Source organism: Oxyura jamaicensis, chromosome 3, assembly GCF_011077185.1.
Source record: "Oxyura jamaicensis isolate SHBP4307 breed ruddy duck chromosome 3, BPBGC_Ojam_1.0, whole genome shotgun sequence".
In the NCBI taxonomy this organism is placed as follows: domain Eukaryota; kingdom Metazoa; phylum Chordata; class Aves; order Anseriformes; family Anatidae; genus Oxyura; species Oxyura jamaicensis.
In genome coordinates, this window is record NC_048895.1 from 22,089,658 (window position 1) to 22,106,157 (window position 16,500).

At 35.0% G+C, this 16,500-nt stretch overlaps 1 protein-coding gene across 1 annotated transcript in view; it reads right to left on the reverse strand.

Annotated features, from left to right (window-relative positions):
- The window catches only part of USH2A (usherin), a 414,223-nt gene that overhangs the window by 191,836 nt on the left and 205,887 nt on the right, over positions 1–16,500 (reverse strand). Inside the window, exons 33-34 of the mRNA XM_035320952.1 lie at positions 858–1,017; positions 205–376 (exon numbers count right to left, since the gene is read on the reverse strand). Of these exons, the coding sequence (XP_035176843.1) occupies positions 205–376; positions 858–1,017 (332 nt within the window). The remainder of the gene's footprint in view (positions 1–204; positions 377–857; positions 1,018–16,500) is intronic.

A 16,500-nucleotide genomic window follows, 5' to 3' on the forward strand; every position in this document is an offset into this window, starting at 1 on the left:
CTGAAGAAAATCTGTATTTAAATTACATTTTTGAAGGCCCGTTTTGAAATAAAAAACACCTATCTCTATTCAGGATAGCTCATCAGCCTTAGTTTCAGAAAGAAGAGGTTAAAAAGCAGACACACGAACCATTATTTAAGATGTTAACAAAATTGGAATAATTTTCACCATTTTACACCTCTATTACACATCTTTAAAACTTACAGCTAGTTTTATGAGGTATTCAGTACCCGGGAAAAGCTGCTGAATAGAAAAATCCAGAAAAAGTTCTGTGCTGTTATAGATTACATTCCACTTTGTAAAATTCTGCTCTTTGTTGGCAATATAAAGTATATAGCGATCTAGAATTCCATTTACTTCTATTGGTTCGTTCCATCTGCAAATAAAAGCAAAATATGATTAAGACCAAGAAAGATTCAGACTGTACTGAAAAAAAAATGTAACTGGGACTTTGTGGATTTTATCTTAACAACTGGAAAACATACCTGTGCAACCATAAAAATAAATCTAAGGCAAATACTCTAATGCAGTATTTGTACTCAGTAGATAAATGATCACAATAACGCACAAAGCAGGGGCTACAAAATGGGCATATCACCAGAACATTTCCCGCTCTGAAGTTTGCAGAGGCTATGCCCATATGTAGGTTATACTGATTGCGTAAAGACAAAATGGAAATTAAGTTGGCAAGCGATAATCAGAAGGTGCACAGAACCACTAAACTAATCACTTCTATGCATTTAATCATAATAAATTTAATTTTATGTCACAAACCCTTCCCCTGATTGAACTCACTGGAATTCTTGAATAAACTGATGCACTATTGTGTTGTCAGGAAAAAAGAAATCCTTACTTACTGTACATATATTGTTCTAGAATCCAAAACTGTCAGGACCGGGGCATCTACATGAGATGGTGGCAGCTGTGCTGTAAACAAGGTGACCTGGGAACTGTTTGTACAGCCAGCAAGCGTGCAGGCAGTGAGCAGAAATTGGTGTGGCATAAAAACTGCTAAATCTAGGGCAAAAAAAGAAAATGTGAATTTACTTTGCATATTAATTTTATCTTGTTTCTCTGTAACTTTCAGAGGGTAGTTAATTCAGAAAATCAAGAGGAAGGGGAACCTGTCTTTCTCAAATGTTTCAGACTTGACCCAGAACAGTGAGAAGAAGTGTTTGTTATTTAATAGCAAATAACTGCAGATTTGGACTACTAACAGATCTAGGGAGCTTACTTTGGTTGAGATGGCTGCATTGTACAGTACAGTTACACAGGAGACTCTTTCGTGTTACATACTATATTAATTTACTACAGTGACAAATGATTACCTTTAGCATGGTTAAATCATGTCAATTTAATGGAAAACAAGTATAGGTTCACTAACAGGCAGATTGTATTTTTCTACAAAATTTGCTGTACGTTACACAAATGTCAAGCATTGATGCACACAATGATTCACTCCATGCAATTTCACTTTAAGCGTGAACACAAAAGAAGCTCAGAAGCTCACCGTTGTCACCACTCAGACTGGCCTGTTCTCTCCTATTTGTCCTCATTAAACATTTGTAATATACATTTCAGTAAGAGATTAGTTTTCTAATACTATAGGAAAACAACTGTTAAGTCGTTATTTATTACAAGTTAACCTGAGTTTCAATCACTGAAAAAAATGGTGAATAATCGTTGCTAAATAAATATTCCAAAAGATCTTTAGCTTCATGTATTCTTTAGGAATCCTGTACTAACAAAGAACTTCTGTCAGAAAAAAAAAATATAGTAGGAGAGTAATTCAGACACAATTTTCTAATCATTTTCATTCTCATTGCAATACAAATTGCAGATTTTAATGAGCAGATCTAAGCAGGAATTTATGATTGAGATTTTGACAAGAGTATAAGGTATACAAGTAAAATATACAAGTAAAATAATTGTTACAAAAGCAAATTTTTAGTTAGCCAGAAGAGCTCTGCATTTTTGCAAGACATAAATGCTAGTGTATCTAGAAACAATAATACCCAAATATCATTCTGTGCAAAATATTTGTGAACACATACATGAAATATTTATGAACACAAATTCAAAAATTGCAACTGGATGACAAAGGCATCACTAAAGCAGAAATGCCATAGACCCAACTTCTTTCCCATTATTTTTCACTTAATCTAATGTCCCCAGCCCCAGCTGCAATGGAATTCCTTCTGATTTATTCCAGTCTTTGTGAGGACAGATGAATTCCTTCATTATTATTGAAAACTCAGTTATGTTGTAGTACCCTTCCTATGAAACACATGGCAAAATGTGAGTAAAAAAAAAAAAAAAAAAAAAACAGTTGTAACTAAAAAAAAATCATCAAGGGGATGCCTGTAACACAGTGACATGTTTACATGTTTAATCAACATAATGGGTCTGATTCCACCAGGGTTAAGCAGTGCTTATGTGGGTGAGAGGGGGAAGGCACACTCCAGAGCAGGTGCTCAAGCTGGCTCAGAAAGCAGAGAAAGTAAACTCCATACACTGCGCCAACTGTGTTGTCCTCATTAGTGTACACCTTCCTGCATCCCTGTTTCCCCCCAGCTGCCATCAAGGAAACCACAAAAAGTATAGAGGAGGATGGAAAACTGCAAGATAAATCTGTACTCCATATTCTGGGTGAGTAAAAAAGTGACCAGAAGGAATTTAGTTTTAGAAATACCTGAACGAACAGTCAAAAGTAATCTGTGGCACCTATTTAATTTATATCCTTGTAAACAATGAACGCACATTCCTCTCTTTCAGCTGACATTGTCTTGTGGAGCTACAGTTAGTGCAAATATAGCACAAGAGAAGCAAGAAGAGAAAAAGTGGATTTCTCCTCTTCCATTTGTTTATGGTAGTTGACACTTTCCATAGTACAGAGATTTGGGATGGCAGGAGAGAGGGATATTTTTCTCATCTTTAACAAAAATCCTTCATCAACTAACAGCTTTTTTGAATAAGTAGCTTGTACTGAAAAAACATGATTTGATGCACACTCTAGCTGATGAGACTATGCGCTTGAATAAGAGTTTCTGGAAGTACCTAGTTAAATTTGAGGAGTGAGGGACTAGGTCAAGAATTAAGAAAATGGAAGATAGAAAATGTTTAATTTTTCCCCTGAGGGGGGGAAAAAATAAAAAAAAAAAAAGAAAAAAAAAAAGTGACTTTATTATGTGTGTCTCAGTCCCTGGAATGGAAAAGGCAAAAAACATGACAGGGAAATATGAAAAAAAAAAAAAAAAAAAAAAAGAATGGAATGGGAATAACATGGAAACATTGGAAACACAGAACAAAGGAGCAGCAAAGTCCTTTGGGATCAGTTTAAGTGGATTCTGAGACAGAAAAGAAAGAGGAGAAGTTAAAAAAAAAGATAAAATATGGAAAAAGCCACATGTGACTAGGATCAAATGAGATCTTTATTCCTCATCTTGATTTAAGAATGATGATTTATTTTGACTAATAAATGCTGAATAAACATTCAATGAAGTCTGAAAGATTTTGGTGTGATGAAGGGTAAAAAAAGAATGACGTCAGGAGGAGCACAAGAAAATACAGAAACGAGAAACTTAAGAATGTGACTCAAAGATTGAGCTTTGCCATCAGTTAAAATCTCTCCACAGATCTCATCAAGGTTTGGATGAGCCTGCATATAGCAAAGGCTTTTTTTTTTTTTTTTTTTTTTGTAAAAACTTAGAACTAGAAACCGACAAACAGAACAATAAAAATCATATTAAATCGTAATTGATTCAATCATTTGTCACAATCTGATTTGGTAGATATTATCCTGTTTAAAGTTCAAAGTGTTCATAATGGATTAATGGACTCAAACAACTACAGACAGGAACATGAATTTGAACGAGGAGGGAGGAGGTTCTTAAAACTACAAAGCTACTGTTTGTCAAGGTCCTCTAGCAACAATGCCTTGTTTTTCATTTGCTTGATTGCATGATTTGCATAAGATCAAATGTAGGCAGTTGTAGATATGAAAAACAGATCACTCAGACATTAGAAATGGATCCACAAGCATTATCTAGAAATGTGTTACAAGAAAATACATCACAGTGCATGGAAACCTTAGTGATTAATGTCAAACAAACTATAATTTACAATATAGAGCATGAATTATATGCTATTTTACAATTGATTTCATGCTGTTGCTGGAAGAATTTCATTGATCTCAATCTACAAAATGAACCAAATAAGTAGAGAATTATTTTCCTTTTAACTCACAGCAAAAACTGTTTATTATTATTATTCTTTTACATTAGAAAACTAGAGACTTTTTTTTTGCTTGATCATGTTATATTCTCATTTGTTCCTCCATCCCAGGCCCCTGTTTTACTTCAAAATAGTATCAAATCCTTCTTACTGCAATTTTCCAATAGCTACTCTCTTAAATTACTGATTTCTTTCAAAAGAAATTTAAAAATTACAGAGGTTTACTAAGAGAAGCCTAAAGTCAGGATTTTATCTTGTATTAATTTCTGGACCTGGAAGGGCACCAAAGGGCAAGCATAAAAGACACCTTCCAAGCAGGTACAGGATTCCCTCAAATCACCCTACTAAGGTAGCAGGTAGCCAGGAAAATAATTAATCATTTTTTCACATTAAAAACAAAAAATAAGAAAACTAAAATAAAAACCCATGTATATTTTAAGACTTTAACTTACTCAAGAAGATGGAAGGGATCTTTTACCTCAGAAGCAATACAAACAAATTCCTTTCTAGTTCATATGTGAGCAAGATAATTGCTAACTATAGTGGCTATCATTAAAATTGACATTTGCATACCACTATATTTATAATGTATATGAAATTCCTCACACTAAGGTAGCTATTTAACTACAGTGGTTGGTATATATGCAGTTTCTAATAACCAACAACACAGGTTCTGATAGCACAATCAATGCATGAGACAGAGAGAATAAAGAATGACTCTGTCTGGATGGTCAATAAGAACACTCACTTTGCTTTGATCAAACTTAATGGGTAGTCTTTGAAAGATAATATGTTAACACCACAATGCTACTTTTAGCAGAGATTTTGCTGAGATGGAGAATAAAAAGAAAAACACAGCAGATAAAAATAAATTTGAGATTTAAGAACTTGGTTCAAAACATGAACTTTACAGTCAAAGTGTTAGAGTACATCACAATTCAAAAATAACACAGTATTAATGTCTACAGTGTTTTAATTTATCTGTACTATAGAAGAAGAATCACATACCCTTCCTCCCTTTCCTCTTCCACTCTCCCTTATTTCAGGCACCTATTTTAAGGACTAGAAATGGCAACATACTGTCCTGATGAGTGCTCAGCTGAAAAGTGACTTGTGTAAGGAACCCTACATAGTTTCTCTCAGGAAAATAATTGAGACAATAGTTATCCCATTGCTATATTCAAAGGAAAATAATACGACAGCACCGTAGCAAGGGATTGTTAGCAGCACAACAAAGTAAACCTGCTGTGAGTATGAAGATGAAAAACTTCCAAGGAATTCAAAACACCACGTTGTTCACATAGGTAGATTGTATGACTGCTTCAGCTCATCACTCACTTCCTTTTATCTTCTCTCTCATAGTTTGTTAAATTAACTCACAGTAACTTAATATTTAATTAGAAGATAAACTCTTTGGGACCATAAATCCACATCACCAAGATACAACAATGCCCCCATTTTATTTTTATGCACTATTGTAAGAAAATCACAATCAGAGGAGATGCCAAAATTGTATTATCAGGCTTACTTCATAGGATACCATTAGCAGTTCTTCCCCTTCCACCATTTTCTGAAAAGAAGCAACAATTCATATATAACTTTCAGTATAGTATATTCTGCTTTCTGCATTTATAAAGCACCAGTCACTTAATTATACTGACCCTTGAAGAATCAGCACTAATGTACAACCTCCTCTGGGAAGGTTTTATACTAGTGCTGCATCTTTCTCACACATCTCCTGGAGATTGTTCCAGTATTAGAATTAAAAGAATTTTGTGAAGCTACTAAAAACAAGGGTTATGAATAAAGGAAGAAAAGACAAACACAGGGGAACAAATAATTATTTTCAGAAAGTGCCATAAGTTGCTGTTCTGCTCTCTAACCAGGAAAGGTGTTGACACAATGGCATATGGACTAAACTTTGCTTCTAGCTGGCCATCTAGCTGATGTGTTTTAGAAGCTATTTAACTCATCAATAAGTATTGCTGGTTTTCTAAATTTCTCATAAAGGAATAAATCCTCATTGGAGCTGAGGTTTATATGCTGCAGAAGAGTTCAGGTAAGATACAACCTCATTGCCGCATCTGGAGAATTAAAGAGCATAACATAAAACCAGCTATTACGCAGGAGCACAAAAAAAAAAACATGATAGTCGTGTTGGCCTGTGTAGGAAAAAATATATATAAATTAAGAAGTCATATGCAAGTAGGAAAACCCTTCAGCACACAAGTGAAACAGAAGGATCCCAAACTCTTCTAATTCTGTGAGCCTAAACTCATCCCTCAAATACTACGTTTTACTGTGATCAACTCACAAGGTCACATTAGTCTCTACTCCTGATCATTTTGTTTCTTTTCTTCTTTGCTTCTTGCTTAAACCATTAATTTTACCATTATCTTTGAAAGGTGTATCACCCCTTTTTATTAAACATTCGTAGTTATCTTTCTTTGATTGCAAAGCTGAACTGCAAGGATGCCAGTCTTTGATTTTAAAGCCAGGTCCCTGAGATAGTTACTGCAGGTAACTCCAGACTTTGTTCTCACTCCCCAGTTAGGACACACTAGCTTGAAATGTTAAGGATGCTCAGATGAAGAAAACTCTACTCGTGGCTTTCCACAGACCATATTGCTTAGGAAAATTGGAAGGGAAGCATCAGATTTAACATTTAAACTTCTCTTTCAATTGCTTACCCCCAGTCAATCTATTCTCTGTAAGTGCAAAGACACCCCACATCCCTGAACACAGAAGAATCATAGTGCCTGTGTGAAGCTCCTGGAACACTCACTCAGCTAACATCCCTAAACTGTTCCCTTGGCCTATCATCATTAACCACCATCAGAAAAACATACGGGCCTGGTTTTGGACTTTTCTTGCTGCCAGAATAACACATAGCCAATCAGTGCAAACATTCAGCATCAAACGAGAGTAATGAACTTCCAAGTTACGCATTTGTTTACTGGAGTTAAAACCATGCATTGTCTCCCTAGTTCACTCCAATTATAACAGCAGGACAAACACAGTGAGCCTGAAGGTCAAAGGGAGAAAAACTCTGATTAGGACAGAACACATTCCTTTTTACCAAGTACGTGAAGAGAAGTAATTGTGGTCATGCCAATATGAACTTCATAGTTTTATTTCTCTATTTGTCATTTATTTGCACATCAGGTTTCCTGACACTTTTAAGATTTAAATGCAAATTTCCATTCATGAATGCTTCCAGTCCAGTCATTGTATTGCTGTCAGCTTGAAGGAGGTGGGGACTTGTTAGAATACATTAGAAAAACATGGTCTTTCAGTCAAAGTTAAGCTCAAAATATGTGAGAAATAAATAAATAAATAAATAAATAAATAAATAAGAACAGTTTACCACTGTATTAATGTCAGCTTAACGTTCTCAACTGGAAAATAAATTTGCACTAGGTAACTATGTTGCAATTCTGAAAATCAGATACCTGCGGCTATAAAACTGGAACTACTCTGGATTCACATCAGTGTGACCAAGAACCCACTGGCTCTCTAACAGAAGTACACCCTGTTCTCCCAAGTAATTTCAATCTTGCTGCAGAGATAAAAACAAAATTCAGATTCACTTTACAGTTGATGCTGAGTTAATTGTATAAGGTCAAGAAAACTGCCACTTTTACAACCCAGTAAGGAGCACATCTGAATGTGCAGCTGTGGTAAGAGAAGCCAGTAAGATGGTAAGTTATGTAAGAATATATGATAAATAATACAGCAACTATTACTATCCATTTTCTATAAATCAATAGTGCAGCCTTATCAGGAAAAGCATATATTACAGATTGCAGAAATAAAGGCTGTCAGGAAAATGGCAATGAGAGAGCAGGCATACAAACACTCTCTTAGGAAAACACTCTGGAAGAAAAAAAAAACAAACAAAAAAAAAAGCTGAGAAAAGGAAACAAAGATAACACACCATACACGTATATAAGTATGTAAGTGCTACATAGAAAAGCAATTAGGATCTTGTGTTCCCAAGAACTCCCTTTCAATAGTTCAGAAAAAAAAAAAGACATCCAATAAATTTAGAAAGTGCAATTTTCAGCTTAACTCACTGCACTTAAAATCATAGAACATCTACTGCTGACAGGAAGATTCGGCTTTACCTATATAAATCAAATTCTGGGGTATTATAAATATCAATATTGCACTTTTAAAAATATTTTAATAAGTATCACTGTAATTTGCAAATGTGAGGAACAGAAACCCTGCAAGATTTCTATATTTCTCTTATCCAAAACTAATTAGAACTCTGCAGCACTCCATGTTTTTTATTATATATATATATATATATATATATGTATATTTAACTTTTCTGGAATAAGTAAACAAAAATGGAGAGGAGGAAGGAAGTTAATTTCCAAAAGAAACATTTTCTTTGACTAAATGAAATTGAATATGCACACTAAATCTCAAAATACCATTTAAACCAAAAATATTGTTTTAATCAACAAAATATTCAACCCCTAAAAAATTCATCAAGAACCTTGGGACAGGACACTCAGACCAGATATTGGAATCTAATCAAGACTAAAATATGACAATACCTGCTCAAAGTGATGTCAGCTATTATAGAGATTACAGATTATAAATTCATAGGTTATAACCCTTATTTAGCTATGATGTGTTTTAAACCTCCATTATGGGTAACTTGTTTCACTGTTTTGCACAGTTCCAATGCAAGATGATTAGAGAACAACTCTCACCATCCAGTCAAGGCATAATGCAGTTTAAGAGTTTTGGCAGAAGAGATACTATTGCCTTCCCAGGACCAGAGCAGCTCTGTGTATCTGAATTATGGTCAGAGAATAAACGATTTTCCTAAAACATTACTGTCGTGCTTGAACAGGAATAGTGGGAGGATTCAGCTTCTGAGCATCACTCCTAGACAAGACATTTTGCAGCAAGTTGAATCTGTTGCAGGACCACAAAAACTGATCTAGTTTTCAGTCAGCTGCAGAATTATCAGCAGTATAAAATATACTGTACTCCTACCTGTTCTCCTCTGTCCTTACCAGAGGAATCAGCCCCAGCTCTTGAGTCATTGCTAAGGTCAACATGCATTTGGGGAAAATTATTGAGATCTCTTTTTGCATATTTTTTTTAGTTAATTTGCTTTATACATTTTTTTAACACATACATTGTAAAGGAAAAAAAAATCCCTGAAAAGCCCAAAGTTTTTTTCAACTTGACATGTTGCACTACCCAGTTATGTCATGTAGTGTCAGTAATGTCATCAGATAACATAACTGCCACAATCTGATGTGATGCATTAAACTGGGATTACCAGAATAAATCACGTTTGTGGGTGCACAGATCACAGGTGGTGCAGTCAGCAGCTCTGTGTTATGGCGTATCTATAGGATGTGCAGATTAGGATATAACATTCAGAGGCTTGTTCTCGTTTGTGAAGTGCTTTGCAACCATAACTCAATAGTAAGGAGCCACCAAACAGTTATAATAGCATAAACCATCATCAGGGAAAAATACAAATCGATCAGTGCCAGTGATATGAAAGAAGGAGCATGCATCTGTCCCCAGTCTCATAAATTCAGTGGTTGTTGAAGGCTTTTTCTGTATTCCACACGTAGTTTACTAATAACAATAACTATCATAAATAATAATAACTCTGAGTAGTTTATTTCAAGATGAATGTGCTTATTATCTGTTGGTCCTCTAACTTATTTCTCACGTCCTGTCTATATTCCTCCTGTAAATGGTGGGGAAGACCCAGTTTAGTTTATTGTTTGGAGTTTATGCCCTTTAATTGGCAACAGTGTGCTATGCCAAGAAAGTTGTCTACGTAGGCTCCTTGAAATATCTGCATATCTTAACTTGCATGTTAAGCTTGTAAAAGGAGGCATAGAATTTACATTCTATTGCATGTTATAAATAAGTAATAAGAACAGATTAGAATTATGCTTTTACGCCTACTAGTGAGAGAGAGATGTATAATTCACAAGTGGTGTGAATAAAGAGACTTGAATTTCACCCCAATCCTCTCCCCCCCCAATCTTGTGCATGTAGTACATGGTATATTTTTCAGTCCCACTGCTCCACAGAGGTGTTTATTTTCTCTGCTTAGCCTTAGATTTTGTAAGCACCACTCTTTTTTTTTTTTTCTTAAAAAAAAATAAAAAATAAAAAAAGACACTATATCTTAGTATTCAATTCATGGTTGGGAATCTCTTTGCTTTGTTACAGTATTGGTGTCATCTTTCCCAATTTGCTTGCTATACTCAGCGACATGACTGTAAGAGGCAGATCTTAACTCTCAGTGCTTTCAGAAGGTGCTAGAATAAACTGAATTTTTCAACTTCAAAGAGAAAACAGAACTTGCAAATGGACCTTTGTTACACTTGGTAGTCAGCATGATGTACTGCATCTCTAGTTGGGTCTCCTTAAAGAGAGTATTTCAAGGTAATCTCTAAACCCATAATCCATTCTGTCTCCACCTTCTCTTCCAAAGCCCGAAAACTAAAGCCTATTGTGACCATAATTTATAAGATGTCACATGTGGGCCACGGATTTTGCAGAACCTGCTGCTTCCACCACAGTAATTCTACCTCTAAAAGCACTCTGTTACCTGGTGATAAGGTATAGGAACAAGGAATGATCTGAATCTAGTTACTTGAATCTAGTTACTATAATGTATTTTGGATCTCTGGATGAAGCACTACTGTGTTGATTGATGTACCTCCCAGAGGTATCACTAGGGGCAGACCCTACAGTGAAAGAAGTTTTCTTATAATGTCTCCAAACCATTTCAAACTGAAGCTGTTGGTTTTTTGTTTTGTTTTGTTTTGTTTTTTTTTCCTCTACTCTGTGTGCAAATATTTTTAATTATGCTCTAGCTTTATCTGTCATCTGCTTATTCTGCCTCCATCTCTGCCTTGCAACCTGTTTTCATAGTTAAGCTGTGTCCATCTTTTTCTGGTAACCTTCATTCTGATTTATTTATCTTTTGATTTCTTCAGTGTATCTCACTTTATTCTTAGTTTTCTTTGACAAACATTCTATGTACTTTGCCTGTAAACTTAGGAGAAAGACTTCAGTTATACATGTATTTTAATTCCCGGTACAATTTAACAGTTTAACCATTAAATTGCAACAATGGTATTAAACCCCAATAGCCATTACCTCAAAACATGTTACTTGAAACAACAACAACAACAAATTACTTTTACCCTAACTTTTAAGAAAAGCAACAGGCACCACAATTATTGATAAGTAGGAGATCATTCTTAACTTTGAGTGAATGAAAAGGTTAGAACTCCAGCTCATGAAAACACATGGACATTCTTGTTAATTACATTAAATTATTATTCCTTGATCAGAAAACAGACGTGTAACAATATTAATCATACGTAAGCTCCAGAGTTTAAGTCAGTATGAAATCTGACTTTCAGAAGAAAGCTAATCCATTTTGTACCAACATGGGTTACTTCCAATGACTGACAATTTCTTTCATTTATGAAATTTCTCTTGGAACAGACTGGAGATACTTTCACCACTTACGTATCAATTGTATGAACCCACCCAGTCTAGCCAATGATCCTGGACAGATGAGCAAGACCATCATGAGGAACCAGAAGCTCCTAGGAAGCCAGATTATCTAGTTACATCTGAATAACCATTTCAACTGCATAATTCTAACAAAGGGGATGTAAAACTATTCACCCACTATTTTATCAAGAAAGTATTCAAATGTTGTCAGAGCTTCCACAAACATACACATAAGCTTCCAAATGAGGAATATTCATTTTTATCCTACGTGTATTTTGAAATACAGAAATAAATTGCCATTAATTCAAAATACTGTACTGATGTCTTGATTTCAAGATCTTGTTTGTCTGGTCTGAGCACAAAACCTATGTTTAAACATGCTGTGTTTTAGCTGCCCCTACTGTCTATTCAGCACTGATTAGAACTCTGATTTACACTGGCTAGAAAAAAAATATATAATAAAAATATTAAAAGTCTTCCCCAATGTATTTGTGTTAAAATGTATATATTTATGCATCTCTATTGATGGAAACCACAAATGCTCACAGAAAGAGCACAGAAGCTTATTGATTAAACTGATGAAATCACAAATTAAAATTATAAATTTCTAATGATAAACCTCCAGATACTAAAAACTGGCAGTATATTATCAGTGTAAAAATCACTTATTCTTTCACATGTGCAGACCATGAGCAGTTCCTCTCCTTACCAGAACAATTGAACAGCACCATTCTGAAATTAGAAATCCAGATGCTTATTTACAGATAGCCATAAACATAATCAGATACGCATTAAAAAAACAAAAAAACAAACAAACAAACAAACAAAAAAAAAATAAAATTAAAAAACCAAGATATGCATACTGTAAATGTATCTTACAATAAAGGAACTTGGTGTATCCAACAGCAGCCATTACTAGAACAGTAACGATGTTTCTCACCCACACTTACATTCATCTTAATTCCATGAGGATAAGCATCATAAAGTATACTAATCAGATGTTCGTCTTATATGTTTAGATTTATGTTCACTTAAGACATTTTTGGCCATGCACTAGTTACTCACTTGGTAACATATCAATGTGCTTTCTACTCTATTTATATAATAAAAAATGGGAAAATGTAGAGGGAAAAAAAATAAAAATAATTAAAAAAAAATAAAAATAAAAAGGAGAAAATCCCCAGCAGTTTTCAAACTAAAATTTATGTTAAATGCTTCAGTCAGAAATAGACTGTCTAAAAAATACAGTATTTCACAGAAGACTAGTGTAAAGCATGATCCAGTTCAGTACTGACTAAAAGGTTATTAGGCTTTATGTAAACAATTAAGGTGATCAGTGTAGAAACCTCAGTTAGATATCTGGCAGCAATTCAAGAGGAAAAGAAGGATCCTAGAATGTTTTTCATGATTTTTATGACATGACTTATGCCTTGCATACCTAACTTAGGAGGATAGAGAAACAGATTTTGAAAGTACAAGAATCCTCCTTCAATCATTCCAACCATCAAATATTTTTAAAATCAAGCTTGAATCAATACTCAGAATACTCAAAGATCTGGACCTACAGTAACAGAAAAAGACATCAATTGGTGAAGCATTTTATTAATGTCATTTGAGGGAAGTTGCTTTCAAATTAATTGAAATAACAAGGCAAAAACATATGCAAATGTCAAAGATTCACCTTTCATAAAACTGTCTCATTATAGCTTTTTTTTTGTTTTTCAATTACTAACTTGCTAAAAATGTTTAATAATGGCTAATGACTCAACACCCACATGATCATGCAGTTAGTATAACTAAGGAAAAGAGGAACCCCTAGCTGGGGACCTTCAGGAAGTGTTATTGTAGTGTTACCTGCCTATACTTTTTCACCATTTATTAATATCTTATTAGTGATAGTGGAAGGTGCAAATTAAAGAGCAATACCTGTACTGCTCAGACAGTATAATTATCACAGCTGATAAACATGTAATATCAGTATAGAAGAAAGTATCTGTCTTAAATGAAATAGTGCTTGGTAGTACAGGAGAAAAAATGGTCCTAAATGAGTGAGGAGAAATATGAGCAGGTTTTCTGTGGCATAAGGAAAATGTTAGAGAGTAGCTTCATTATGCAGCTTGCAATATCAAAAAGGCCACTCCACTCCTTCCAAACCTATTAAGTTAGAGGTAAGTGAGATAGATCCCTATGAATGGATATCAAGAGATAGCAGCACATTTGGCCTTAGTCCATCTCTGCAAGATGCATCGCATCTTTATTTACATGAGGCCAGCATTGTCTGAAACTAAACATAAACCATTTACTGAGGGTGCAAAAATGATCCTAGCAAAAAATCTTTGGGAAAATAGAGACACTTTTCTTTATCTATAAACATATGATTTGTAAGTTTAACAAAAAACCTTGTAGTTTCTGATGTTCTTCTAAGGTACTTACTTTAATAAAGGTGTGATTGAATGAAATCTTCCCTTAAACTATATGCCAATAGATCTATTTTATCAGCAAAATTGAAAACAGAACAGAAGCCACCACTTTCCTTTAACTAGCTTCAGGCAAACAAATTATAACTGCCACACATGCTGCCAAAAATTAGTTCCCACAAAAAGTGTTTCAAGCTATGAGCACAACCTGACCAACCAAGCATATTCCAGTTCTTAGAAATCTAAGAAGACCTCTAGTATTTAAGAGGAAACAAGGGTCACTGTGTGACAACTGCTTACAAAGAGGTCATGTCACATAATAGGGTCCCGCATGAAGTTCTTACTGATGAAAGAATGCAGACAAACAGATTGCACCTTTCAGAAATCTCAGAGGAAAGAAGAAGATATGTATGACATTAGACCAGCTTGCCCAAGAAAGGGTCACACAGGCAAACGTGATGAAATAAGAATAGGCTGTTGACTGCAGGGATGAAGTCTTGAGAAGACCTGAAAATCCACATGACAATGCAGAACAGCAGAATATCTCCAAGATGATAATGTGTGGATGGCAAGCTCGTCCACTTGCTATAATAAAAATGAAGAAATAAGCAAATAGGTCATACTTAATTTTTACAAACAGAACTCAGCAAACACTTGACTTAAATCTGTCCTCAGTACACAACGCCTTTTGAAGAGATCTCAGCATCTTTAACTCTGCTAATTGACATCTACTTCTGACACCTAATTCTGAAGATGTTCTGAATAATTCTGAACAATCTGGGATGTTAACATTTTAAATTTGGTTATTTGGTTTTAATTATTCTGAAGGAATTTAGACAAGCCTTGAAATAAATGCTTTTCTTCTCTTTGTTTAAAAAACAGAGCCCAGAGCCAGGGCTACCAGAACTGATAGAGTGAGGAGGAAAAAAAAAAAAAATTTCCCCCTGTTCTACAGCTGTCAGCTTTGGGGAAGCTATTTGTTCCAGTTTGCATTGGTACCTGCAGAAGATTGGCAGGTACCACTCTTTCATTTTATAATTTGTGTTGCATTTTAATTTTTAGAAAGTGGTACTCAAGCAACCTGAGAGCTCAGCAATTCCAGCAGGGTTAGCGTGAGTTCTCTCCTGGCTTGCTGTGTTACCCAAATCTGATCAAAGGACAAGGACTCCAGAAGCTTGTCCAGCTGTGGTTTTATAATGACACCATTAGGTTTTGCTCTATAATCAAGGTCCCTAAAAGTCTGTGTAGCTTCAGGCTTAATATCTGCGACAAGGTTAACTGAAATCTGCAGCAAGGATAACTACTTTAGCAGATTGTATCAGCAGGAAATATTTAAACACTATTTAAAAGGATTTTAAATAAGCAGATTTTATTTAACACTGCACTAATGCACTGCAATAGAAAATGATACAACAGAGCTGCTACAAATAAACATAATGCTTTTACCCTTACCCCACCACCCCCTTCTAAATTCCCTAGGTCTGTATTATTAAGTCCAATGAGTGAAGCAGATCTTTCTGTCTGATGCTGAAATACAGGGATGCCAGACTTTAGACAGCCCATTTGCCCTTTGGTTTTGTGCCTGCTGAATCTGCATTCTGGGTCCACAGAATTAATTACAATAGTACCGGTCACTGGCAATGTCAGTGTTGCCAATTCAGGTGTATCAAATGTGCTTTCTTATACACCTACAACTTTTAGAGGAAGGCAGCTTCTTCTATAAGACTGGTGTGCTCTGCCCTCTAGTGCTAGGTGCACCAATATATATTTACTTACACGCATATTTGGGCCAGAATAAAACCTGCAGCTGTAGGTGTTCTTTGTATGTCATCCTGTTCCTATATGCCTTATCACCTGGATATCATATTAAGTCAGATATAAATGATGGGTCTGGAACTGTAGCAAGAACATGCAAATAAAAGGCACTGTGTCATGTCTTATTGGGTCACATGCCAGACATTTCAGATAACCAATTCAAGCTGTTAAAAATTGAAGACTTTTCATTGCCTACAATAGAGTTAAAAAAGTCTCTGCTTCGCAGATAACTGAGGAATTCTGAAATTCAGAGTTAGAATATGCATAAATCTGTCATCAACATTGCATTGGATAGCAAACCACTCTTTCCAAAACATTCTAGTGAAAGAACAGACATGGTTCACTTGGTATATATATGTATTACACTGCAACCTAGAAGATGGGAAATAAACTCATGCTAGAGGACTACAAAATTTTTATTTTTTTTGTCCTTCAAGGCAACAACTGTCTCTTTCAGCTTCGAGTAGGAATGCAAATCTCCTTAGGGTTAAAAATTGGTGATTTCAAA